This window comes from Phoenix dactylifera, chromosome 6 (genome assembly GCF_009389715.1).
Source record: "Phoenix dactylifera cultivar Barhee BC4 chromosome 6, palm_55x_up_171113_PBpolish2nd_filt_p, whole genome shotgun sequence".
Classification (NCBI taxonomy): Eukaryota; Viridiplantae; Streptophyta; class Magnoliopsida; order Arecales; family Arecaceae; genus Phoenix; species Phoenix dactylifera.
Genome location: NC_052397.1, coordinates 17,090,743 through 17,117,579, shown reverse-complemented (window position 1 = coordinate 17,117,579; position 26,837 = coordinate 17,090,743). Strand labels below are relative to the sequence as shown.

At 41.6% G+C, this 26,837-nt stretch overlaps 1 protein-coding gene, 1 long non-coding RNA gene and 1 pseudogene across 2 annotated transcripts; 2 read left to right on the top strand and 1 right to left on the bottom strand.

Annotated features, from left to right (window-relative positions):
* The first annotated feature begins 576 nt into the window (after nucleotides 1-576).
* LOC120111128 lies at nucleotides 577-17,246 on the top strand (annotated as a pseudogene).
* A 396-nt stretch (nucleotides 17,247-17,642) lies between these two features.
* On the bottom strand, nucleotides 17,643-19,579 carry LOC113462757. The gene is made up of 2 exons (XR_005512275.1): nucleotides 18,325-19,579; nucleotides 17,643-18,205 (listed from the first exon to the last, which is right to left on the bottom strand). It is a non-coding gene; the product is annotated as an uncharacterized LOC113462757 (long non-coding RNA).
* Nucleotides 19,580-22,592: 3,013 nt separating this feature from the next.
* On the top strand, nucleotides 22,593-24,711 carry LOC103699286 (protein DETOXIFICATION 48-like). Its single transcript, XM_008781323.4, has 2 exons — nucleotides 22,593-22,927; nucleotides 23,052-24,711. The coding sequence occupies exons 1-2, from the start codon at nucleotides 22,808-22,810 to the stop codon at nucleotides 24,582-24,584; spliced, it is 1,653 nt and encodes a 550-aa protein (XP_008779545.2). The 5' UTR covers nucleotides 22,593-22,807; the 3' UTR covers nucleotides 24,585-24,711.
* Nucleotides 24,712-26,837: the final 2,126 nt, after the last annotated feature.

Below are 26,837 nucleotides of genomic sequence, written 5' to 3'. Positions count from 1 at the left end.
GAACCACCTCGCCGGCTTCTCCCGAAATTTTTTTTTTCACGGTTCGTACTCCGTTCGGCACTGGATCGCCGAACAAAAGGCTTCTGTTCGGCTGAACAGTGCCGAACAGAAGCCTTCTGTTCGGCAACCCTCAACCGAACAGATCTGTTCGGCTGCACAGTGCCGAACAGAAGGCTTCTGTCCGGCACTGTTCAGCCGAACAGAAGCCTTTTGTTCGGCGATCCAGTGCCGAACGGAGCACGAACCGTGAAAAAAAAATTTCGGGAGAAGCCGGCGAGGTGGTTCCGGGAGAAGCCGGCGAGGTGGTCGGAGATCGGGAGAATGCAGGTGACGAGAGGGAGAAGGGGGAACGGGGGGTTTGGGCGTTGGCGAGGTGTTTTGGAGGGAAAGAGCGGGGTGGGGGGGGTTTGGGGGGTGTAGAGAGCAATTTAGGTGAGGGGGTGGGGAGGGTGGGGGGTAATTTAGGAATTTTAAATTTTTTAGGGGTGTCCTTAGCAAATGGGGGGTGTAGAGAGTATTTAATTTTTTTTTAATTTTTGGGGGGTGTCCTGAGCAATAGGGGGGGTGTATATAGAACCACCCCACACTCGCTTCCTCCGCTCAACCCATGAGACCCCAATATAGCCCTCACCTCGTACGCCACCCCGGCTTTCTCATCTCCTGCGAATTGCGATTCCAAAAAAGATTCGTTCATTAATTCGACAAAGATCGCTCCCCCCGGCCTTACCGACTCCGAATACCGCGGCGACGCGAGACTGATGGAGAGAGAGAAGAGACCGTTGAAAGAGACAGTGCCCGGGAGGCATCGGAGCGGGGCGCCACCACCACCGCGGGTGCCCGGGAGGCATCGGGGCGGGGCGGCACCTCCGGTCGCGGCGCTAGCGCCGCCGCCTCCTAGGGTTCCGCTGCGGCAGCTCTTCCGGGTGGCGTCCGTGGCTTGCGGCGTCCAGTTCGGGTGGGCCCTCCAGCTCTCGCTCCTGACGCCCTATGTCCAGGAGCTGGGGATCCCCCACGCGTTCGCGAGCCTGGTGTGGCTTTGCGGACCCCTCTCGGGGCTCATCGTCCAGCCCCTCATCGGCCACCTGAGCGACCGCTCCACCAGCTCCTTCGGCCGCCGCCGCCCCTACATCGTCGGCGGCGCCGCCACCATCGGCCTTTCCGTCCTCCTCGTCGGCCACTCCGCCGACCTTGGCCGCCTCCTCGGTGACCCCCCCGCCGGATCCCGCCATCCCCGCGCCATCGCCGTCTACCTCCTAGGATTCTGGCTCCTCGACGTCGGCAACAACACCACCCAGGGCCCCTGCCGCGCCCTCCTCGCCGATCTCGCAGGTCCGCTCTCTCTTTCCTCTTCCTTCTTGATTCCATCGCCACGCAGCGGAGCTGGGCTTTGCAACGTCGCCGGCTCCCTGCGTTGCGATTTAGTAAAGTTCGACGGAGCCGAAAGCGACGTGGGCGGAGGAATCGGGAAAGCGATGCGCTTTATTGCCCTTTTCAGCCCTAGCGGTTCGCAAAAAAAAAAAACCGGGTCGGGATAGGCAAAGCATTTTAACGACCTTGAATCTTCGATAAATTTACTAAATGCCATGCCGTGGGATCCCTGCTCCTATCGTTCGCTTTCAGGTGAACGCAAAATTTGCTAATTTTTGGAGGAGGAGACGAGGGTCGGTAGCATCACAAATCGTTTTCTTAATGGCTTATAAATACATTTGGTATAGGTCTTGTTAGGGGGGTTCCCCGAATTTAGTCCCACATCGGCTAATCAGCGGAAAGGTCTGTGCCATATAATGGGGGGCTCAATCACCCTTCCCTTAGGAGGCGCCTTTTGTGGGGCAAAACCGTGAGGAGGGCTCCGGGTACGCTCGACCCCCAAATCGGACCCAAAGCGGACAATACCTTCTGAGGGACACTCTCTCTTTCCCTGCTCGGCTGGTGTGTGGGCTCTGCTGGTGACGGGGTGCAAATCCCGCATCAGATGGCGCTAGAAGGAGGGCCTCGACCCTCCGCCTATCCAGCAAGGAGCCGACCCGGGCACAGGACCTCCCCGCTGGGGGGGCTGTGTTACGGGGGGTTCCCCGAATTTAGTCCCACATCGGCTAATCAGCGGGAAGGTCTGTGCCATATAATGGGGGGCTCAATCACCCTTCCCTTAGGAGGCGCCTTTTGTGGGGCAAAACCGTAAGGCGCCGTGAGGAGGGCTCCGGGTACGCTCGACCCCCAAATCGGACCCAAAGCGGACAATACCTTCTGAGGGACACTCTTTCTTCCCCTGCTCGGCTGATGTGTGGGCTCTGCTGGTGACGGGGTGCAAATCCCGCATCAGATTTGTGTTACGGGGGGTTCCCCGAATTTAGTCCCACATCGGCTAATCAGCGGGAAGGTCTGTGCCATATAATGGGAGGCTCAATCACCCTTCCCTTAGGAGGCGCCTTTTGTGGGGCAAAACCGTGAGGCGCCGTGAGGAGGGCTCCGGGTATGCTCGACCCCCAAATCGGACCCAAAGCGAACAATACCTTCTGAGGGACACTCTCTCTTCTCCTGCTCGGCTGGTGTGTGGGCTCTGCTGGTGACGGGGTGCAAATCCCGCATCAGATGGCGCTAGAAGGAGGGCCTCGGCCCTCCGCCTATCCAGCAAGGAGCCGACCCGGGCACAGGACCTCCCCGCTGGGGGGGCTGTGTTACGGGGGTTCCTCGAATTTAGTCCCACATCGGCTAATCAGCGGGAAGGTCTGTGCCATATAATGGGGGGCTCAATCACCCTTCCCTTAGGAGGCGCCTTTTGTGGGGCAAAATCGTGAGGCGCCGTGAGGAGGGCTCCGGGTACGCTCGACCCCCAAATCGGACCCAAAGCGGACAATACCTTCTGAGGAACACTCTCTCTTCCCCTGCTCGGCTGGTGTGTGGGCTCTGCTGGTGACGGGGTGCAAATCCCGCATCAGGTCTAATGCTGCTGACCGGAAAATTTTGTTTGCTCTAGTCTTTAGTCAATTCAATTTATTATTTATGTATTTATGGTTCTTAGTATTGTATAGATGATTCTGTCCATTTTATAGCTCATCACTCGTGATGGGATTGGACCAGGTAGGATGTTGCATCAAGTTGTTGTCTATGTCCTATATCTGGGAAGCAGCATAGTTTGCGGGGTTCATTGGATCTACTCTGAGCCACCATGGTGCCCATAACGCTAAAAGGAGAGTCGAACTATTTTTAAGTTAGCTGACTTAATTTGGTAGGACTTGGCGCATTTACGTTGTGCAATTAGTAGAATACATGATGAAGAGCAATTAGTAGAATATATGGTGAAGAGTGGAAAATGAGAGCAGAGGAACAAGACAAGAGACTTTGGACCACTTTGAGAGGATAGGGGATCGGACTCTTTAGGCTTTAGCGTACTACTATACTAGCTTGTGTAGATGGCCAATAAGCATTGTAATTATGAACTGCAAAGCTCCTAGACCTACCCAAAAACTTGAAACTTTGAAATGGGAAATGTATGTTCTAAGGTTATTACCCTGATTACTTGCTTGGATGACATGCAGGCATTGCCATCTGTAGACTTAAAAACTCATAGTCATATAACAATAGTGAAACTGAAATGCGATATGGAATGCCTGAGGCTTTTTACTTGATCCTGTGGATAAATAGTTTGCACACACTAAAATTCATATGACTTCAGAATTCTTAGACCTATAAGAATAGAGAAACTGAATGGGCACGTATTGCGTCTTAGGCTTGTTACCTTGTTTCTGTGGATAAATGGCTTGTTAACATTGTAATTTATAGATCGATTACTCTTAGGCCTATAGGAGTAGGGAAACTGAAATAGAAATCATGACTGACATTTTGACCTTTCTTGAACAGAAACCTGCAACATAGGATTTAGGGTAGTATAAGACGTTCTCTCTTTGATGGGACTGGACTTCAAGAAACCGCCGGAAATGATACATTACTGTTACTTGGATCCGTGTATAGAATAGAAAAGATGGGGTAACTGATGCAGCACTATTTTTCATTGACATGGCATCGGCCTGACCACTAGAAAATAACATTTTAAATACATGAAAGTGATAGGATCATAGGAATACTATGTTATACTGGGTCTTATCATTTGGTGTCCCATTAATGAGCTCACCAAGCATTTTTGATTCATTATTAAGGCCCAAATAATTAAATCCTAGTGTTAATTAAAAATAAAGGTTCATAACTCAAATATATTGTTGTTTGAGTGGCTTCTAAGTTATTATTCTTGAGGGTCTTGGCACTTATGTAATTACATGCCTTCGACTGTTGAATTTGCTAGCATCTGTTCAGGTGCTGTGTCACATTACTTATGGCAGAGCACTTTTTTTCCTAGTTATAACTTTGCAAGTTTGTTTCTTTGTGAAAGCTTTCCCCATTCCAAGTTCTGTCAACTTTTTCTCTAGAATGTTATCCTTTATAGTTAAATTTAGACTTTCAGGTTTTCATAATTGGGTTTTAACTTCTAAAATTTTATGCTTTTGTCAATATTGGATACACTAATTTTTGTGCCTTAGTTTGTCAATCTGGTCTTTGATTGTCTTCCATTGGTAGGTCTTATAGGTTATAAGTAAGAATAGGGTTATAAACTAGTCGAAATTGAGCATGTCAAGCCAAGCTCAAGCTCAGCTCATTCTGTAAGTAGGTCGAGCTTGAACCAGCATATTTAATTTAAACTAGACTTAAGCTTGTCATGAACAATTGTTTTAAGAAATCTAGTGGGAACAAGAGGTCCCTCGAGGCCTTTGTAAAAAAATTTTGAGCTAATTTCGGCATTAAAACTTAATTTGAAATACATTCTTCTGCATGTGAATTTAGTATAAAAATAATTTTTATTTATATGCAGTAACTACTGTAATATATATTAATTATTTATATATTCCTATTTCTAGCTTGATGGTTCCAAGTTCAAGCAGGTCAAACCTAGCTCTAGCAGCCTACTTTGACTTTAACAGAGCGGCTGAGTTTGAGTTGAATTTCTAGTTGAACACAACTGCTCAAATGGGTCACTTGTTTGACAGCCCTAGTAAGACAACTTCTTCTCTGAATTGAAATGTAATCCTATTGACCAAGCATGCCCTTTTGTTTTTCAATGCCTCCCAGTCATTTTCAGATTTTAGGAATTTTGGTCAGGATAGAGATTTTTGGAGGTTTTATGGGAGGAAAGATACCTTTTTCACTTTTTTTTCCTTTTTTTTCTTTTGAGAAAAATTTCTCCTCCTTTTGTTCATGTCTGTGGAAAACTTTAAGAGACCTGAAAAAAAGACTTTAACTAACTTGAGTCAAGTGAATGACTTGTTCAATATCTGGTTGGGGCAGTCACATGACCCAAGCTAGTATATTCAGTTCTTGAGTCACTTCAGATTTGCTGCTCTACAAGATGATTGCCTAATAGATGCCTCCATTCTTTCTGTTATTTCAGGGAAGGATCACAGGAGACTCGGATAGCTAATGCTTATTTTCACTCTTCATGGGCCTTGGGAATATACTAGGCTTTGCTACTGGATCTTATAGTGGCTGGTTTACCATCCTTCCTTCACTGTCACCCTCTGCTTGCAGCATAAATTGTGCCAACCTCAAGTCTGCTTTTCTTCTTGACATCATTCTTCTCATCATCACTACTTATATCAGTATATCATCAGTCCAAGAAGTTCCTCTAAATTCTAGCAGTGTGGCTCCATACTCTGCTGAAGGAACAGAAGAGCAGCTAAACCCATGGCCAAGAGGCTTTCCTCTGGGAATTGATAGGATCCTTTAAGATACCTTAACATTGCCTGTTTGGATGGTTCTGATTGTTACTGCACTTACTTGGATAGGATGGTTTCCATTTATTCTCTTTGACACTGATTGGATGGGGCCGGGAGATCTATCGAGGCAACCCAGATGAAGGGCAAAGATATCAAACTGGAGTGCGAATGGGGGCTTTCGGTTCTGATGTTGAATTCTGTTTGTTTCTGGGTTTTACTTCAGTGGTGATCGAAAAAATGTGTCGGAAGTTGGGAGCTGGCCTTGTTTGGGGAATCTCAAACATTCTCATGTTTTTTCTGCTTTGGTAGCAATGTCATAATATCTTATATTGCAAAAAATACAGATTACCAAAGCAGTGGACTTCCTTCAGTTGGCATTGTTTGTTTCTGCACTAATTGCCTTTGCAATACTTGGAGCACCACTGGCAGTGAGTGAATAGCTTCAATACAAACTTTCATTAAAATTAATAGTCATTGGCATGTTACGTTTACAAAGAAGTTGTCATTTTTGTAGGTGACTTATAGTATTCCTTATGCAATGATTTCTAGTCGAATTTGAAGTCCTTAAGGCTTGGTCAAGGTAGGTGCTCAGTTTCTTCGCCCTGAATCTTTTTGTATTTTGTTACCTTTGTTTTTTATGTGCTTACTGACAATTAAATTGCAGGATTAGCAATGGGCATTTCTTAAATCTTGCAATTGTGATCCCTCAGGTAGACATTCTCTTACTATAATATTCCCTAAATTGTGTTTAACTAGTATCTTTTTTTCCTTGTTTATAGGACTAGTGTTTGAGAATTCTACGCAAAAATTACTTATGTTTCTTGAATTCTCGTTTTGGGGAAATAAGGCACGTTACTATCCTGTATTGGGCAACTCAAGTGCTTCTAGATTTAAAGAAAGACTACAAAATTTTAAATGTAATGAAAAGAAACCAAATGACTTGGTATCCTAAAGAAATCACATCATTCCACTGACCATTCAAGAGACTAAACCAAAGAAAGCAATTACATATGTATAATCTGCCAAGTAAAACCAAGGCTCACATCAAAATGAAACCCATAGAAGCAAGGGGAAAGATTAGAATGAAGATATTCTATGACATCCTATAGTGTTGCAGAATTTTATAAGGATAAATTTACTCTTTTTTTAACTTTTATATTGGGTCATATTATTTTATTTTTTTATTGTTTCACAGGATCCTGTCCATTTTGAATTTTTTGGACCATCATACACCTATCTTCAATGAATAAGTATGAGAGCTTTTCTGTCTGTGTATTGATTGTATTATGTATGTTATCTGTTACTTATCTGTGGTGCTTTGACTATCACAATGTTCTTTTATGAGCTAAATGTGTGGTCATTTGAGAGTATGGGTGTGATGCGCACAAAGTCCAAAATGAACACTTTCTGCAAAAAAGAATGAAAGTGTCATTTTTGTAAATGAAAATAAAGTCAATTGGGGGGCAAAATTCCTGTTCATTATTGTGTAACTTAATGTGATGGAATAACACACAACATATTCCCCCCACCGATAGCTACTTCATTATTTGGCTAGAAGGCTTCACACTTTTTAAATTTTCTTTAACTAGAATAAGGAAAAGGAAGTAACAAGGAAAAGGCAACATCATTATGTAATTAAAATCATGCAGACTTGTCACCATATTTTTGATGACTTTCATGGATCCTTATCTGTAGCTTGCCCGTCAAATTTTACTCTTAGTGAGTCTGCTAACTTTGCTAATCCTCCTTTATAACTTCATGGATGCTGCTGGGGTATTTTTTCCTTCATTCTAGACCCTTCAGCACAAATCTTAGCACCTCACAGTTTTGGATTTTGCTGAGATCCTTATGCTACATTTGTTCTTGGAATGGGAGTAGGCATGGAATAGAAATTCAACTTTGGCCCCTTGTCAATGTTTGGTTGTGTAACAAGGAACGGAATTATGATTTCTTAAGGTTTCTTATTCCCTTAAATGGAGGAATTCTCATTCCAATCTTAAATGGGAGAAATGATCATTCTTATAGAAATGAAAATTAAAGATATTTCAAGTATGAATTAGTTACTCGCATTTTATGTAACAAATAGGAATAAGTGACAAATTTTGTACAAATCATTTAGTGGCATTTACAGTATAAAATGGGAATTCATAATTTAAATTCAATTGAATTTAAAAGTCCTATTTTGAAAACGTGAAAAATCGATCACTCTAACATGATAGTGGTTGTTGTTTGCACATGTATACAACTATACATATAAAGTAAATTTAAATGGAGGCCTCCAAAACTATTATAAGTGTTGCATTATAAATTTGATTCTGTTCCTTGTTGAAGGATATATTTAAAATATCAATCTGAAATATTTTTAAAATATAATTAGTTAAAATAAATACTAGAATGGATTTTCATTTTTTTCACATGCAATCTTTCGTTTCTTGACCAAACAATGGTATAGGAATGAAAATTCTGATTCCCTATCTTTTATTGCTATTTTCATTTCATTTCAATTCTGATTCTATTTCATTCATGTGAACTAAAACATAGTCTTAAACTCTTAATGCTTAACGGTACCATCTAAATAGGTTTTTGACTTTGTCTGCAGTTGCTATAACCCCTACTGTGCTGAAGTATAGTCATCCCTTACTTTATTGGTTGTAGCTTTGGTATACATTTTCCTTTTCATCCTAGTTTGGTCATGGCCATCTTTCCTTGGACCTTGTATGTAACTCGTTCTTTGAACCATGCACATTATGGGCCTTATTGTCATTTTAGTACATATTTGCTTTAGTGGCTAATGAATATATTATTAGATAAACTCTTGCACTAGCCACTTCATCTGTGTAGATCTGATGATTAGTTGTGACAGTATCTATTTTGACAATTCTTTTCCTATGATAAGGTAATGAACCTGAACCAGTTGCATTATGGTATCTCTTATTAACTAGCTTTGACTGCCTCATTTTTATTTCCTTGGAAAAAGGAAATTGCATTGCATACACTTTGGTTGTGTTTCAAATTCTGTTTTTTTGGCTTGAGGTCCATATCTCTGACTCTTTTCCATAGTTCAGATTTAGCATTTTACCTACTGTTCTCTAGATCAACCAATGTTATAACTCATCTCAAGTTACATATAACAACAATATCTTCCTGGTTATTTAGAACAACTTCATCAATAACTAGTTTAAAGAGATTTTTAATGTGAGCCCCTGTCACTGATGCAAGCCCAATGAAGCTGAAAAATCACATATTGTTCCCCTGTCACTGGTCTATGTCCTTGATGAATTCTAATGTATTGTTTACTTTTTCTTTTTGCTAAAAGCACCATCTAGGTTATAATGTTCAATATGCTTCTCTATTAATTCTATTCGAAATAAAAATAATTTCTTCGTACCATTTACAAAATGTCTATTTTGAGTGAAATTGTTTTTTTCCTAGGTTAGTATGCTTGCCAATATGCAGATATATATTCTTGTTCTACTTAGAATAGTTGCCTTTCTTAGAAGTTGCAAATTGTAGGCTTGTCACGAAATTTGAAAAGAAAGGGTGTTGATTTGGAGAGCAAGATGAAGGAAGAATTTGAAGGAGCTTGAAGAGTACATCAGAGGGGAGGAACTAGGAGGATAAGTACCAGGTTATTTGTTCTTTTTCGACATGGGTTATGATGTGCTATTGGGTTATGATGTGCTATGTGTTTTCTGGCTTCTAGTCATTTCATCTCATTGTTGGAGGAAGTAAGATAGAGGACAAAAATGATTCTTTTAAATCTTAATGCGAACAAATTAACCTCTCATGGTACCATATCATATACTTCCTTAACTCATCCAGGAGCATGTGTTGATTGTATATCTTTCCATCAATTGCTTAAGCAGAAGATAGCCTTCATTGTTGATCCGTCATATAGAAAATTGGTTTTATGAGATTATTGTAATTTTCTATATGTTTGCTTTGTAATGAAATTATCACTACCCTAAATAATGTCTCCATATGTTTGCTTTGATTCTATATGTTTATTTGCTTGCAATATAACACTTATAGTCTTGATGATAAGGTTCAGTTTAGCAACCTAAGTTCCTTATATGATGGACCAAGCAAGTTTTAAGTTATGCCAATTAGAACTTCTTAATCAGTATGCATTCTGTTGAGTGCTATTGCTTCCCGAGGGCAACTTTGATTGATGAAATTTCTAGGTCCCTGGGGTCTGATGCATTCGTCTAGAGAACATTATCTGTCTGTTTTTTTCTTTAATTTATTAACAAAATTACGAGGAGTTGCTTGAGAGGACTTATAGGCATAAAGAATCTAACTCAGTATACCATATCGGCCCAAACTGGATGGTCGGAGCGTATCTACTTTGGTATGGGTGGCGTACCGACACTCGGTACGCCAAAAAATTTTATACCGTACCGGACTGACATTGTGCTAGTATGGCACTGGTACGGGATTCGGTACGAGACGGCAAACTATGATATTGTACTGTAGGACCAATTGTGGATGATCTACATGCATGGAAGAACCTAAGGGGTTAGAAATTTAAGGTTTGGTTTAAAAATTGACCGTGTGCCAGCTACAGAAACAGAGCATAGGTGTTTTAGGAATATAGAATTTAAAATGGGCTAAAAATTTCAGTTTTAGGTTTTCAGATGTGGTAGGTTTAAAGAACAAATTTTCAAAAGAAGCTTGACAATTGGTTGGTAGTTGTTTAGTAGTCTTTATAACCATCAAAAACCTTGTCCCAAACTATTTGGATCAGCTTTATGGATCCTTAGTCATTAAGAATCCATGTATAGGGCCACCTTTGATTCAATTCAAGCTTTTTGTAATCCTATAATGGACATTGAGAATCAAAGATTTTATATTCATGTAGAAAAAAAGAGTAAATTAACGTTATGGAGAGCAAAAACCAGAAATTCATATTAGTAGAAATGAACAAATAATAGAAGAGAGATTAATAAGAGAGGGGAGGGAGAGAGAGGAAGAAAGGACCCAAACTTAGCCTAAAAAATCTTTTCTATAAAAACAAATCAAACAAAATTAATTTTCAACCCGCCCTAGTAGGCACTCTTATAGACTTTTCTTGATTCTTCTACAAGTAAACCAGGACTTTTGAAGCGTAAGTTGAAAGATCCCACATCGGCTAGACTCGTTTCAGAACCTGGGCTATAAGGCACCGTCTCCAAATCCTGCAGATGCGTTTTGGGTAGAAAACAAAACCGGGGAGGAGTCCGAGCGGCACGTGCGCGCGTGCGGGCTCCAGAACTGAACAATATCTGGCAGGGGAGCCCCGTGTTCCTCCTCATGTGGCCCCCATGTGGGCACTGGGTGCCTCACGTGCTCCGCGCAGGTGGGAGCGTGACATTTGGTGTCAGAGCCGAGGGCAGCTCTAGTCCGAGGGTGGGTGAATGAAAGATCCCACATCGGCTAGACTCGTTTCAGAACCTGGGCATATGAGACGGGTGTCTCCAAATCCTGCTAATGCGTTTTAGGTGGAAAACAAAACCGAGGAGGGTCTGAGCGCGTAGGGCCCAAAACCGTACAATATTTAGTAGGAGAGCTCCGTGTTCCCCCTCATGTGGCCCCCATGCGGGCACTGGGTGCCTCACGTGCCCTGTGCAGACGGGGCGTGACATAAGTAACCAATTTCTGTATGGACTTCCAAAATTTTTCCTAGAAATGCAAAATTTCGAATCCGAATACCCTATGTAGAAAGACAACTAAAATAGTTAAATAATGATTTTCTTGTTATACAGTGCAACATATACCTAAAGATTTTTCACAGTAATAGTTCCACTATTTCGAACTTGACGACCTCAACCAAATTGCCAGGATAGCTAGATCGTGGGCTTTCGGTTCACCATGGGCCAACTACGGGTCAACCAAGTCACCTATATGTTTGCCATGATTGCTCCATTACTTCGCACTTTGTCCCACTAGATTAACTCAAGGTGCCATGAAGCTGTGAGATTCGGCTGCCTCACCATGGTTGGGAAATCTGCCCTTTTGCATCCAGTGTGGTGAATTTTTGTGTCGTTACCTCTGAAGCCATGAGATTTGGCCGCCTCGCTTCCATGAAGTCCTTGGCTTTGTTTGGGTAAGAACCAGCATCGCCATCTTCATTACAGCAAGACCTGGCCATGCCCCTTTCATGAGTCACCTTTAATAGTCAGATCATCCCATCGTCACTGACCCATGCCATGGGCCACCTGAACATGACTACCTCTGTTATCAGGGATAATTCCTTTGTGATGTGGAGGAAGAATTCTTTTAAATTGGACAGCTCACACTGCCTGATCAAAGTTTGAACCATTCGTTGTTGAGTGAATTTTCAATTTTTCAGGATTTGATTCAACCTGACCCACAAAAGGCATTTTATCTGGATACGATAGAGATTATATATGTTGTAGACGCAACTTGTTTGCTTGATTAGGGACTTAAGGGTTTCTCCTATACGCTGATGATGGAGCAAAAGAAGAGGCCGATGAAGGGGAAAGGAGAGAACTTGGGTATATCTGTTTCTTCTTTACCTCCGAATCTATCCTTCTGAAAATGGCAGAGTAAATCTAATGTTCTAAACTCCCAATCCCTTCTTGAGGTGGAAGGAAACATAATCTTGCAAATTGGCAACCTATCCTCCTCTCTAGTGTCCTACAGTTTTATGGTGAATGGGGATCCATACGGAGAAAGAGACAGTGAGTAGTTGGCATTTATGATCCAATGATTGGCAAAGAAAGCAATATGTCTAAACCTTCTGCTTATATTGGGCCCACTACAGAGTCATGCCAAAAGTAAATTGGGCCTAAAGGAAATTTTAGCCCAAAGTAATACTTTGAGAAAGTGCAGTCCCAATTGTCACTTATATATGGTATTTTAAACCCACATGAATAATTTAATAATCAAGATTATTTTAAATGAATTCCAAGAGCATATTTTAGTTTATTATATTTTATAATAAATTATACTGCTATGTTCTTTATTCAAGTTTTTAAGTTTTGCTGTCGGATTCTTCAAGTATTGAACACTTGGACTGTGTCTTAAGTCAGGCAATGCTAGCAAAAGATTAAGGGTGGCAGTTAGATGAGTTGGACTTGGGCAAGTCATCATCTCCAAACACTGAATACTAAAAAAATCTAAGTGTTAATTGTATTCCCTCACATTGTTTTCTGAATAAATGTCATCACAGGATCACCTGAGATTCCCAAGGCATGATCTCTTTTGTCTTAAGATCGATGAAGGAGGCTCATATTATTTCTCACGATTACACTTTGATTGGATGTTTTGATGTCTGTTAATTGAAGATCATCTGCATATGACAGAATCTAGTAAATCAATGGGAATAGATTTCCGATTGCTTATCTCGGTCATTGCTTAGAGTGTGACTTGATATTGCCTGTGTGTCCTTGCATGGATCTTCATTACTTTGAATTTCTACCTTCAAAGGTTAGATGGACCATTAAAAAGGTTGTTTAGTTGCCTGCAACTCAATTGCTGCATTAGAATTTAGTTGTTATTGGAAATTTGGGATGCAAAATTTTTCCAATTGATAACCACTAATAATTATTTCTCTATTAAATAATATATTATGATAAGAATAATTGTAACATAATAATAATGCTCTCGTTGTTATGATTATATAAAATAGCAATACTATTAGATTATCATAGTGTTACAACAATAATAATTATTGTAATAGATAGAGAGTATTATTTGATATTACAATAATTATATATACTTTATAACAGCAAAGTTTATATTCTGGTTTAATTAAATGACAATATTTAATTTTTAAATATGTATTACTAAAATAATCAATTGATTTTTAACTTACTAATATTATACAATTTTAAATTGCAACTTAAGCTAATGAGGTGAGAGGATACAAGTAGCTGGGATAGGATTTGCAATTTAAGTTGCAATTGGTAGTATGATTGTTTTTAACTGCAATATGAGATGCAATTTCTGGGACTTTTTTTGTGCACTTGTAATTGCAAGTAGCAATTGTATTCGGCAACCAAACAAATGTATTAATTGCTTGCAATTCTAATTGCAGCAACTGGAGTTGCAACTGCTCGATTGCAGGCAAATAAATCGAACCTAAATGCCTTTCTCAACTAATATATCCTCAACTGCAGATTTTTGAATGGTGGAACTTCTATGACATCACCTCGGAGAGCTTCAATGCAGGCTCTTCATGTAGTGGTCCTTTAATTTCTTTGTCTTCATGACTCTTGATCTATCTTTCAGTCTCCATGAACTTTTTTAACACCTGAGGTTGTGACAATTGCTTGTAATGTAGCATTCTTTGACATCACATCATTATTGCTAGATGATAATTTAGTGTGTAATGGTTAAAAGATCTTCTTGTTTGTACACATAAAAAAGGGGGTAAACAAAAGACAATAGGAAAAAAACTAAGTAAAGGAAGGAGTATGAAGTCCTTTATCTCTGATACCAATTTTGATGCTGGACCAAAACTAGAATTTGGATCAAGAAATGACATTGCTGTTCTGCTGCAAGAAACAGGGAAGAAGGAATTCAGGTTTTCGACTAAACCCTATATAGAAGACAACCTAAATGACCAAAAAATTTAGATTCAAATGATTTTCTTGACCTTTCAGTCCGTTCATATACATAAAGTAGGTTTCTCATGCACTCATACTTTAAACAAGATTAAAACTGCTCAAAAATTATCTAACTAACGTTCTGAGCATACAAAAGGTATCTGGAGTCAATTATTTTTTATTCCACATCAGTTGCTTTCCACCTATGATCAAATCTTCCAAGACTTACCACTGCCGAAACGAATTCAGATGGGGAAGGTGAAGTTGAAGAATAGCTTTTGGTGAAATCAGTTTCTCTTACTGGAGATTTGGAAGAATGTTTGTTTTGGTGTCTTAGAATTGATTGTTCTATTAGTTTGCAATTAGGGATGCAAATATGTCATGTTAGCCTATTGGGCAGTGGGCTCACTTAAAAGTAAACTGGTTGACTAAATGTTTTTTCTTCCATTTGAGCAAGTGTAGGTTTGGCAGGTACAGAACTTTTGCCAAGTTAATCCTGGACCAACCACACCGGAACCAAACTGACCTAACTTAATGAATTTAGATATATAGATGATAAAACCCACATCACATATGAAAAACAGGGAGCTTTGATATCCTATCAGACATGGAATGCCGTACCGCCCGTACCGGCCGGTACGTACCGGTCCGGCCGTGGACCGGTACCGGAACGGATAAAAACCGGTATTTTCCGGTTTTTTATCCGAACCGGTACCGGGCCTACGTACCGGTGCGAACCGGCCGGTTCGCCACTGGGTACGATTTTTTTTTTTTTAGAACCACAGGCGCCGCGCGCTGTGGTTTTTGAAACCACGCGTACCGGCCGGTACGGACCGTTACCAGCCGGTACGTACCGGTCCGGCCGGCCACCGGTACGGCGGACCTTGCTATCAGAGTTAATTTTTTTATTAAGCAAGCTGTAGTAATATCATTGTTTAGCAAGTGGCATATTTAAGTGGTAAGCAAGTATAAACCGTTTTTGAAGCTCGTGTTTTACTTCTTCTGAAACTTTGCAAGACCCAGATAATCTATCTTCTGTATTTGCTTTTAATGTGTCCATGCCCAAATCCTGTTTTCCACTACTAACCAATGCCCGGTCTCCCTGGCTATACTATCCTGTCCGGCCCTCCAAACTAAATGCATTCTTACCTGTCTTCTATCTCTCACTTGCGAAGATTTTGGCAAATATTCCATAATTAGTCCCTCATCAGGTCCAATCTTCAGAAAATCATCCTTATGTAAACCTGCCTCAGGTAATTCATGATCAATGGGAGTCTAAGATTTTCTTTGGTTTCAAATAATGAGACAAAGAGTTACCATTTCTTCAATTTCATAGCCCTTTGTCCTTAACTACCGTTTTGAATTAGTCTTATGGTTCAGTTTATGCTTATATCTTATTAAGGAAGATGGCCTGGCAAGATAGGGTCTTTAAGTTAAGCTCTCTTGAGAACAACAGAGTGGTGAGGTGACATGTTGTTCAGTTCCTTGAGCATATTTTTCAATAGATCGGTGTAGGGTCTAGAAGCTTGGATAAGAATTGAGGTTGTTTCTTTTTTATGTCGCCTATATATCATTATGTCAATCCAACGCCAGTCTATGGAAGGAATTGCTTTAATGTGCTTAAAATATTTAATCTCTTTGTCTACATTGTTGTGTCATCATAAATCTTAACTTTAACTCATAATGAAATCTTAAACTTTGGCTTCATTGATGATGAAAATTCAAGTTTTTTTTTTTTTTTTTGATAACCTGAGAATTCAAGTTATTGGATGGGTAAAATTTTGCTATCAGTTGATTATAATAAATTAACCTGGAATGTTGAATATATTAGGAAATTCATTCATACTTATATGCAAGTTAGGCTTAATAATGGAAGTATATATGACGGAGAATCACATTTGATGAAAATTATAACACATCTTTTGATTTTTCTTTCATTAACAAATTTCTTCCTCTTTCTTCCAATATACTTTCTTTGCTTTACTATCAGTTATAGATTTTTATGGGTTTTCCAGCAGAAGTTTATAATTCACTAATCTTTTTAAACAGTTCATTTCACTTGTTGAGATCATTAGGAAAAATATTGCCTTTTGTGTTGTATTTGCATTTTTTATGAGCGGGAACTAAAATGTAGTAGTGTTTTTTTATTTTTTATCTTTGTCAACCTGTCTTTCTGATTTAGGATGATGTACTTCTGTTTTTTTTTTTTTATCTTAATGAACTTATGAATAATGCACCAAGTTATTGGTTCTAGAAATCCAAATATGGATTGAGTGGTTCCCATAGACAAGGAATGCTACTATAGTTCCAATATTGAAGAACACCTAGCCATATCGCATGAACCGCATAATTTATATCTGAAGTATCAGGCCTTTGATAAATGATATATTTTCACCCCTGGAACAAAGTTCAAAATTGGTAGGATATTAGAGTTGGTGCCTTGCTGAGCTGAACTCTGCAAACAATTTATTTGGTAACTGTCAACATCTGTCCGACCTACCAAAGAACTTTCACATCATCTGCATGCATGTGAATACAAGAGCTTTTTGGCATAGAGATGGAAAATGAAGCTGGTGTTCAGTTACCATGCTTCCTAATTGAGTGTTACCTGCCTTTAACGGTTACTAATGGGAATTGTGAAACATCAGGTACTTGTGTCTTTGGGAAGTGGACCATGGGATCAATTATTTGGAGGTGGCAATTCACCAGCCTTTGCTGTAGCAGCAGTTGCAGCTTTTGGCAGTGGACTTTTGGCGATTGTTGGTCTTCCTCGATCTCATATTGCAAGGACAAGGGGTCGCAGATAAGTATATTGTTGTATTCTTTTTGTCATTTATGTTTCTTGAAATCTATACTGTTTTTTATTAACCATTTCGCATGGGAAAAGATGTAAATAATTTATGTCATTTGTTAAATAATGCTACTTATTTCTTTCCTGGCTGTCACCCTGCAATGATTTCTGCTTCTTTAAGCTTTCTTGTACGCTCAAACTCTCAGCTTTCTGATTGTTTATCACAAGCATTACCGAAGTCTGAAACAGAATTTTTTATCTTCCAAATCTCAAAGGGAAAGGGAAAGCTATTATTAACAAGTGCCAAAAACACTCCCTGGTAGAGCAGGAAAAAAAAAGTGCAGCATAGTTTTGGCTTATTACTTTATTGACACACTGCACTGATTCATGCATGGCCATCATCGTGAGTTAAAAGCCGGTTGCAAGAATTGCACGATAAAGGACATGAGATAAGCATGAATCTTTACTTGGAAGTTTTTTTTTTTTTTTTGCTTCAGTAGATGCTCATTTATGTGACACAGCACGAGTTTTTACGTAGACTTGAAGACATATGCATTACGCCTTATGGATGTATCCAAGAGTTGCAATAGATGACATCAGAAGCAAGTCATCTTACACATCAACATAGGGAATTTCTAGAAGGTGGAATATTAACGTATTCTAGAAATACTGGCTTATAGCTATGCACAAAAGAACAATTCAGCGCACCTTTTTTTTTTCCATGATGGAATCTCGAAAACCGTTCGCCCTTACAGAAGTTAGCGTCCGAACCTCCAAATGATGGGTCGCATTCTATGCCTGAAGATTAGCACCGACAGATTCTACTTTAGATGACTTAATGGAATGGTCCGTCAGTTGTTTCTATCTTCATTTATTCGGTTCAGTGTTAATGAGCCAGAATAGCATCCTCGACAGGGTGTCTTGCTGTGGATGTTTGGATTGAGATCTTTGTGGCCAACAAGATGAGGAATGCTTTGATGGAGACATGCTTTGTGCTTCTGGTGCTGTGAACTTTTAATTTTTCATGGGCTGTCATTTGTTTGTTCCTGCATCAGCAGCATCTTGGAACAAATTCCTGGATTTGGGGCCATCACAGGTTTCTGAAAAAAAAAAAAGAAATCTGATTGCCTTGAATGCCCATGCTGTGGTGCAGGAACCTGTGGTATTAAAGCGTTCCTTCTGCAACTACCACCACTCTCAGGTCTGCAACTTCCCTTACCTACTGACATCAGTATCTGCGATAGGTGACAACCTTCATAGATGATGAAACACATTCCGCTGTCATGACTCATGACACAATATCTATATGTCTAAAGGAACACGTACTAAAAACATTTAGTTATTTCACCTACTCTATAATCTATGCAGTGATCAGATCTTTGATCTCATGGTCGTCTTCAAGAACATTTTCCTGGAGAGACCGGAGCGTATACTGTGCCAACAAGTGCTTTCTAATTCATTTTGGGCTCCTGGACATTCTTATAGATATGCATGCATACATGCATGTCATGCATGAGAGTTGCCTCAAGAAATGAGCCCTCCCCTGCCCACCAGTGCCGATCCACAGCTACATGATCATGTTTGTACTATGCTGTGGTCACTAATAGCCAGGTATTGGGAGCACCACCCCAGCAGGTGGTAGGTCCACTGATGACCACAATTGGGGAGAAATGCAATCCCTCCTTTTCATTTTCGTTTGGATAGACTGGAATCGCCATCGAACTCTACAGGAGAAGCACAGCTATCCTGAGAATATATTCTACCCATATTGCACTGGCATTCAGAACACCACATTCCTAATGCGATAAGAGCACAAGATATTTAGTGTATATACTACTTACATGGTACAGCTAATCACCATTATTATCACTGTTGGTGCTCGCACCGAGCATGTGGTACTGATGCAGATAAGGAGCCACATGGATGGTTGTGGTCTCAAGGATAGGATATTTTAAAATCGGTTATGTTATGTGCTAAATAATTTGGAAATTTGTTTCGTAGAGTAGGAGAGCCCTGTAAGAAGAAAAAGGAATTGCAAATAAAAGTGCTCCTCCCCCTTTCTTCTTCTAAAAGGAAGATGATCTCCCATCAAATTCGTTGTGGATGAAACATATACGACGGTGCCAAAAGGGAAGAAGGAACAGGTAGAAGATATGGTTCTCAAGGATATGGGAGAGGGGAGGAATGAGAGAGAAAGGATTACATGGATACCATGGACGATGATGGCCGAAAAGGTCGTCAATGCCTTCATCATAGTCTTCAGTCTTCAATATGGAGACCCAGTCCGAGATCAGAAGCCACTCCCTCCGCCGGACCCCTTCCCCCCATCTCGTCTCGCTCATAAAAAAAAAAAAAAAGAAAATGCTCGTGTTATAAAACCAGCTAAGAGTACATTAGCTCTCTCCTCTCATGAGCTCGTGGCATGACCGTGGCCTATCACGCAAGCATGCTTTTTTTTATTTTTATTTTTATGGTACAACACCCACTCACACTGCTTTAAAGCGAGTGCAGCCAATAAAATCGATGAGAAGGAGATGACGTATGTATGGTGGATACTGAACCAAGGGAGGAGAGGATCCGAATACCTACTTTTGGGCGATATACGTAGCTGGTGAGAGAATGTGATATCTTTCATATTTACAATGAGGCGAATAGAGCTAGGTTTTGTTCCTCCTCTTCTGAGTTATCTTTTCTTTCTTTGACACGGTTGGCTGTACTCGATTAGTGGGAGCAGCTAGTAAAAAAAAAAGAAAAACGTAAAATTAAGGGGGCGGCTACAAAACCCAAAGGATGTGGTTGAGTCCAATCGGGTTATAGATTTGGCTTGGCTAGGCGCAACCAAATCGGTTGGGTTGGGAAATAATTATCTAGCTCGAACCTCAATCACAAAATAGGCCTGTCAGGCTAGGTTGATAGCTGTGGTGCGTCAGTGATGGCAAACCTCAGCGTTGGACCACCGTACATGTTAAATTGGTGTGGAGAAAGCTGGGCTAATTCCAGAATAGCCCAAGAAACGGATCCACTGCAACCCAACAAGAAGAAATATTAAAGAAAGAGAGATAACGTGGTGGGGGAATTGGGCCCTGTGAAAGAGTGGCAGGGGACGTGGTCTGCCAACCCAAAGGTGCCCACTGACTTGGCCTCATGCACATACCCATTTTATAAATATATACACAGATACCCAAACGTATGGCTCCCTTTTATCCTTTGTCCGGAGAGGCCTCCCCGTGCCAGCCCCACCTTTCCAACCACAGCTGGACAGACACGTGCCTCCTGACATGTGCGTGGCTTTCACGAGCTGATCCCTGGGCGGCAGCAGCTCACCCCACTCTGCTGCAAACACCCCCTCTGGATTGTGCGAGCGTGCCAACTTGTTCATGTTGTACTTCTGGGGGGCTGCTTCTCTCTCTCTCTCTCTCCTATCTCTATCTCTTAACAGTGTGCCTACTTGTTCTTGTGGAGGGGCTGAGACTCTATCTCTATCTCTATCTCTATCTCTATCTCTATCTCTCAACAGTGTGCCAACTTGTTCTTGTGGAGGGGCTGAGACTCTCTCTCTCCCTCCCTCCCCTTCCTAAGGGCAGGCAGAGGCTCTTCGTGCTGTGAAAAGGGGTGCAAGAAACAAGTGGTGCCTATTGGAGCACGTATGTCCTGTGTGTTCCCTATCTTCCAACTGCTTCCTCCTCACTATACCAATTAGGAAAAATGCCACAATGCTCCGCTTGTTTCCCGGTGCAAGCGTGGCAGAAGAGGATTCGACCACCTCGTTGTTAATTGTAGCGACGATCTCTTGCCACATCGGCAAGGGAGCATAGTGAGTGAGAATGGGAACAGGGCATTGTTGTAGCATCACACCATTAATTATGCTCCTCCACTGACAGTAATTACAACATCGGATCCTATTATAGAGAGCATGCATGCTTGAGTAGTGGTATTAATTAGGACTGATGCCCCAGGGAAGTGCCTGTAGGTGTTGCCCCCTGTAACCAGTATGTTTGTGGGTTATATCGACTGTCATCTGCCGGGAGTCAATTGGGAGCTCTAGAACATATAAGGATGCATTTGGTTCGCGATTGGAATTGGAATCAAAACTAGGATCGAAATGGCTATATTTTCGGACACATTTGGTTTGCGATCGGAATCAAAATTGGAATAAAATTTCAATACTAGAGAAGAGTCAGAATTAGGTTTGGGGGACAGTTCAAATGAGAGTCACTCATTTTCATTTCCATTTCAATTTAAGAGCCCAAATTCTCCCAACCAAGCATGTCCTAATTGTTTTGATATTTTTAAAACCCTGGAATGATGCTGGGGAATTATGTGAAGCCTTGGAGCCTGGGAGGGCTTGAAGCCTACGTCTTCGACGCAAGAAGCTTTCTTTTGGGGTGGAAGGCACTTGGGGAGAGCATTAACACTTTGAGTGCAAGTTGGAGAGGGAACAAATGCAGGTTCTACCATAAGTAGCAATGGAGGCCCACTCCATCCGCCCTAGCAAAATCCCACTAATTAAAGATGGGGAACAGGAGGCGCTTAGTTGCCTAAAGATTCCAACAGAACCCCGTTAATGGAGCACCGACTTTAGCAATTTTCTTTTTTCTAAGCAGGAAACAAAGTAAAATCCCTCCAAGAAAAATATCAAGGAAATATTGATAACAGTAGCATATAGGAGAAAGAGAAAGAAGAAACATTACCAAAAGCTAGAAGAAAACCTTTCTGGTAGTAGTAGTAGTAGTAATAATAATAGAACCAGAGAGAGAAGGAAACATTACTTACCAGAAGCTAGAAAGACCTTTCCTATGACAATAACTGATACAGAGAAAGAAGGAAAAAGGAAGGAAACGTTACTACATGCTCCGAAATTACCTCCTTTCAGCGACAGCCAGATGATACCTGAAAAACATGGGCTGCCGAGCATTTGCATGACACATGCATGGTGGATTCCTTTCGCCGAATCGGTTCAAACACAAAGGTCTAGGGTCCGGAACGCAAACTCTCGGAGAAGGATTAAGAGAAAAAGGTTATTCCTTGGCTTGGGCCCATGTAAAATAGAATTTGGAAACGGCATAAAGTAAAAGAAAAGGGTAGTCGACAGTAAGAAGAAATAGCAGGAAATAAGTGAAAGTCGTAAGGATCCTATCATAAGAGTAAGGCCAAAATGCACTAGCATCAGCCCAACCAATCACTGGAAAGCATACGGCTGGGGCGTTAACCACTAATTAATCAGCTTATCAAGAGCAAATACATTTTTCGCTCTCACTCCCACAATTCCTACATATCATATTTATTCCCTCTCTCTCTCTCGGAGGAGGAGGATTAAGAGAAAAAGGTTATTCCTTGGTTTGGGGAGTGAGAGAGAGAGAGAGAGAGAGAGAGAGGTCAAGGCTTGACATACGCAGACACACACACACACAGAGAGAGAGAGAGAGAGAGAGGTTAAGGCTTGACATATAAGCTTAAGGTTTAACATATTGTTCATCATGAAAAAGAAATTTACCTGTTGTTCCAATAGAATTGACACGTGCGGAAGAAGCTCCTAGGCTGTTCTTCCCGACCTTATATATAAGCATCCAGCTTGTTAGTCCACCCAATGCAAAGCGAGGAGCTAAAGACAATCCCCCCCCCAAAGCAAAACAACTCCAAGCCTCCAAATAATCCCCTCGTGAGAATCCTGAGGAAAACACAAGGAGGCAAGCAAAAACAGTATGTGCAATACCGCGCCCTCCGCTCCGCTCTCGTTCTCCTCCATGAAAAAGTCCAACCTCTTAATCCCCTGCAACGAACACTTGGAAGAGGACCTCCAGAGATGGCCTACTCTCTCCGAGGTAACCGACCAACCCCGCTAGCTTATATGCATGCATATAACTCATGCTCTAGACCTGATGAAGCTTAATTCCACTCGGAAGAAGCAGAGAGAAACTAATAGCTGCTGATGCGAATTGGGTTCAGGTGGTAGAGGAAATGAGAGCTATAGGAAGGATATCCATCCCCACGGCTGTAACCGGTCTGGTCCTCTACTCGCGTGCCATGATCTCGATGCTCTTCCTCGGCTACCTCGGTGATCTCGAGCTCGCAGGTGGCTCCCTCTCCATCGGCTTCGCCAACATCACAGGCTACTCCGTCCTGTCGGGTCTCGCCATGGGCATGGAGCCCATATGCGGGCAGGCCTACGGTGCGAAGCAGCGCAAGCTCCTTGGCCTCACCCTCCAGAGAACCATTCTCCTCCTCCTCTCTGCTTCCCTTCCTATCTCCTTCCTTTGGTTCAACATGAAGAGAATTCTGCTATGGTGCGGCCAGGATGAGAGCATCTCCTCCACCGCTCACACCTTCATCATCTTTGCTGTCCCGGACCTCGTCTTCCTCTCCTTCCTCCACCCTCTTAGGATCTATCTCAGGTCGCAGAATATCACCTTGCCTGTCACCTACTGCTCCTTCATCTCCGTCGCCCTCCACGTCCCGTTGAACTACCTCCTCGTCGTGCACTTGCGAATGGGCATCGCTGGCGTCGCCCTGGCGATGGTCTGGACCAATCTGAACCTGTTTCTTTGCTTGCTTCTCTTCATACTCGTCTCCGGAGTGTACAGGGACTCGTGGGTCAGCCCCAGCGCCGACTGTCTGAGAGGGTGGTCGGCGCTGCTCCGGCTCGCCGTGCCGACATGCGTCTCGGTGTGCCTCGAATGGTGGTGGTACGAGTTCATGATAATGCTGTGCGGCCTGCTGGCGAACCCAAGGGCCACGGTGGCCTCCATGGGAATACTGATCCAGACGACGTCCCTGGTCTATGTCTTCCCGTCGGCACTGAGCCTTGGGGTGTCCACCCGAGTGGGAAATGAGCTGGGAGCGAATCGGCCTGCCAAGGCCCGGAGAGCTACAATTGTGTCGCTGGCCTGTGCGGCTGTGCTTGGGCTGATGGCAATGGCGTTCACCACCTCGATGAGGCACCGGTGGGGGAGGCTGTTCACCAAGGACGAGGATATTTTGGAGCTCACGGCAGCGGCCCTGCCGATTGCCGGACTCTGTGAGCTCGGGAACTGCCCGCAGACCACCGGGTGCGGTGTGCTGAGAGGGAGTGCAAGGCCCAGCACTGGGGCTAATATCAATTTGGGCTCATTCTACCTGGTCGGGATGCCGGTCGCCATTCTGATGGGGTTTGTCGCCGGCATGGGCTTCGCCGGCATGTGGTTGGGCTTGCTTGCGGCGCAGTTATCATGTGCGACGTTAATGGCGTATGCGCTCATTGCGACGGATTGGGCGGCGGAGGTGGAGAGAGCTAAAGAGCTGACAAAGGCTTCTAATTCTTCTTCTTCTTCTTCTTCTTCTGCTACCCTTCCCATAACTAATGATTCTAATGGCAATGGAAATGCTATTCGAGCTCCTAATCAAGAGGGAAGGGACACAGCTGATTTGGAAGAGATTCTGTGCACTGGTGATGATGGCAAGATCGCTCCTTCGGAGACAGATCCTCTCATTTCTGTGGAATGAGTGGGAGTTGGTGATCTTTTTGATGGGGTCTTTTGGAGTGTCTTTCCCTTTATTTGTTTTCAGCTTGTTTTCCTTGCTCTAATCCGATGTATTCAGTTGACACTATAGACGAAACTATTTTTCCATCTCTGCAGTGTTCTTCTATTATTTAAGAAAAAAAATTATTGATAAGGATAGGGGTGGTGATGGAGATGCTTATTTTAAGGCTCGAGATAGAATATGCCATTCCTTATTGTGTTTCATACTATTCTAAGCTTGCTTCAAAATGAGACAGTGGCTTACGCCAACCATCACATTAAAATTGCACCCTTTGGTTTGATATTCTTTTGAGTGCCTATTCCATTAGAAAGTAGATGCCCTTATCACTTTTAACATTCCTTTCCCACTGTGCTGGTTTTTTCTTAAAGGAGTTCGCTTTTTTTTTTTTGGTAAACAAGGAGTTCGCTTTATGAAAAAAACTAGCTCAGCTCTGTTATCTGCATTTCCCTCCAATCTAATGAACAGATCTAGCCACCGCATACTAACATGTTTTCTAGTGTTCTTTTAGCAATATTCCATTCTCTGATGGCCAGTGCCTTGGTTTCAGAACGCCACTGCATGAACTATCCTCCTCCACAGTCCAAACTCCAAGGCATTTCTGAGCTTAAAAACTCTTTAGGGCTCCATTTGCATGTGCTACAGAATCATGGCATTTCATCATTTTACATATTTTTCGTATTAGAACTTGTGATTTATGATGATATAGCATGTTTGTTGGTGCAATGTTTAAAAGTCTAGAATCATGAAATGAAAGATTTCTACCTTGGCTCCACCACCCCAAGGAGAATTTTTTTTTTAAAAAAAAATCCACTTGAGCTGGAATTTTCCAATTTCATGTTATTCTCTCCTTATCGTCTCACTTTTTTCCATCTTCAAACCTTCTTTTTGTAACAACCAGATCCACCTCTCTTTTTTTTTTAAAAAAAAAAAGAGTTGTCAAAAACTTAAAAGAATAAATCTAGGAAAAAGATCAACTTAGGGTTGTTCAAAAATAAAAACACCAAATGTAGCTAATTAGACACATTCTTGGGCTCATCTCATTTCATAAGAAGAGAGTGCTTATCCTCTTTAATGCATGTGTATGGGTGCATATGAGATAGTTAGATAGATAGAGAGATAGATAGATAGATATATACACACACACAGAGAGAGAGAGAGAGAGAGAGAGAGAGCTCTATCTACTCAGATGGTGATAAATAATAATGGGAGGCAACAGTGGAAAAGGTCCTCAGGGAGAGGGGAGGGGGGTCCCCTGCTACTAACCGAAGAAACAATGTCATGCTATTATTACTTCTGTCTACTTCTCAGATGACAAAATTCTCAGCAGTGCCTCTGAAGAGGAAATTTACAAACAGTACTTCCCAATAGTCCCCACTCCCTCTACCTTTTCCTCCCACTCCCTTCACTTGCTCCAATGAAACAAAAAAACCAGGCAAGCCCTGATGTGTCCCTTAGCTTTTTTACTGAATGCTACACTTCATCTCGTTCTTTCTCCCCTCTTATCCGTGCTTCTCTACTTTTCTTCTCTTTCCTCTTGTCTCCATCTTTGGTACCATTCTTAGTACTCATATAACCATTTGCTAGTTATCAGATTTTGCCATGACGTTCGGAGAAAAAAGCGAACAAACGGATCTTTATACGGCTGCCTCTTGGCATCTTTTGACAATATCATTGCTGATTAAAATGGCCATTGCAATATCTTTTGGCAATATTTTTGGTGTTACGCACATTATAATTATGGAGGAAAAACAGGTGCATGCATTAATAATTCCATGTTCATGATCTTTTAGTTGCAAGTATGCCGAGCTAAAGCGAAATCATCATCTTCTGGTTTGCCATGATCACTTAAAATCATATTATTATTAAACAAAAACAGAGGCATGGAAATTAAATGGAGTATCCCATCAAATGGTCCCTTAATTATAATTATCACTGCAAATATGAAAGTTTGAAATTTTGGAAAACAAAAAATAGTCAAGAAAAGTAATGCGAACGTAACTCAAAATAACACATCTTGCAGTACCCATCCAATATTGTTATCATGAGGAATTCCTCTCTCTCTTAAAATGATCTCATAAATAAATAAATAAATAAATATATATATATATATATATATATATATATATATATATATATATATTTAACATTCTTTTTCTTCGAAAACAACATATATAAGAAGGATAAAATATTTGTCAAATATCTGAGTGAGGACGG

Bases quoted from the DNA above. Each gene is read 5' to 3' on its own strand.
- LOC103699286 (XM_008781323.4), top strand. From the start codon at position 22,808: ATGTGCAATACCGCGCCCTCCGCTCCGCTCTCGTTCTCCTCCATGAAA. The intron at 22,928-23,051 runs GTAACCGACCAA...AATTGGGTTCAG, and splicing joins GATGGCCTACTCTCTCCGAG to GTGGTAGAGGAAATGAGAGC.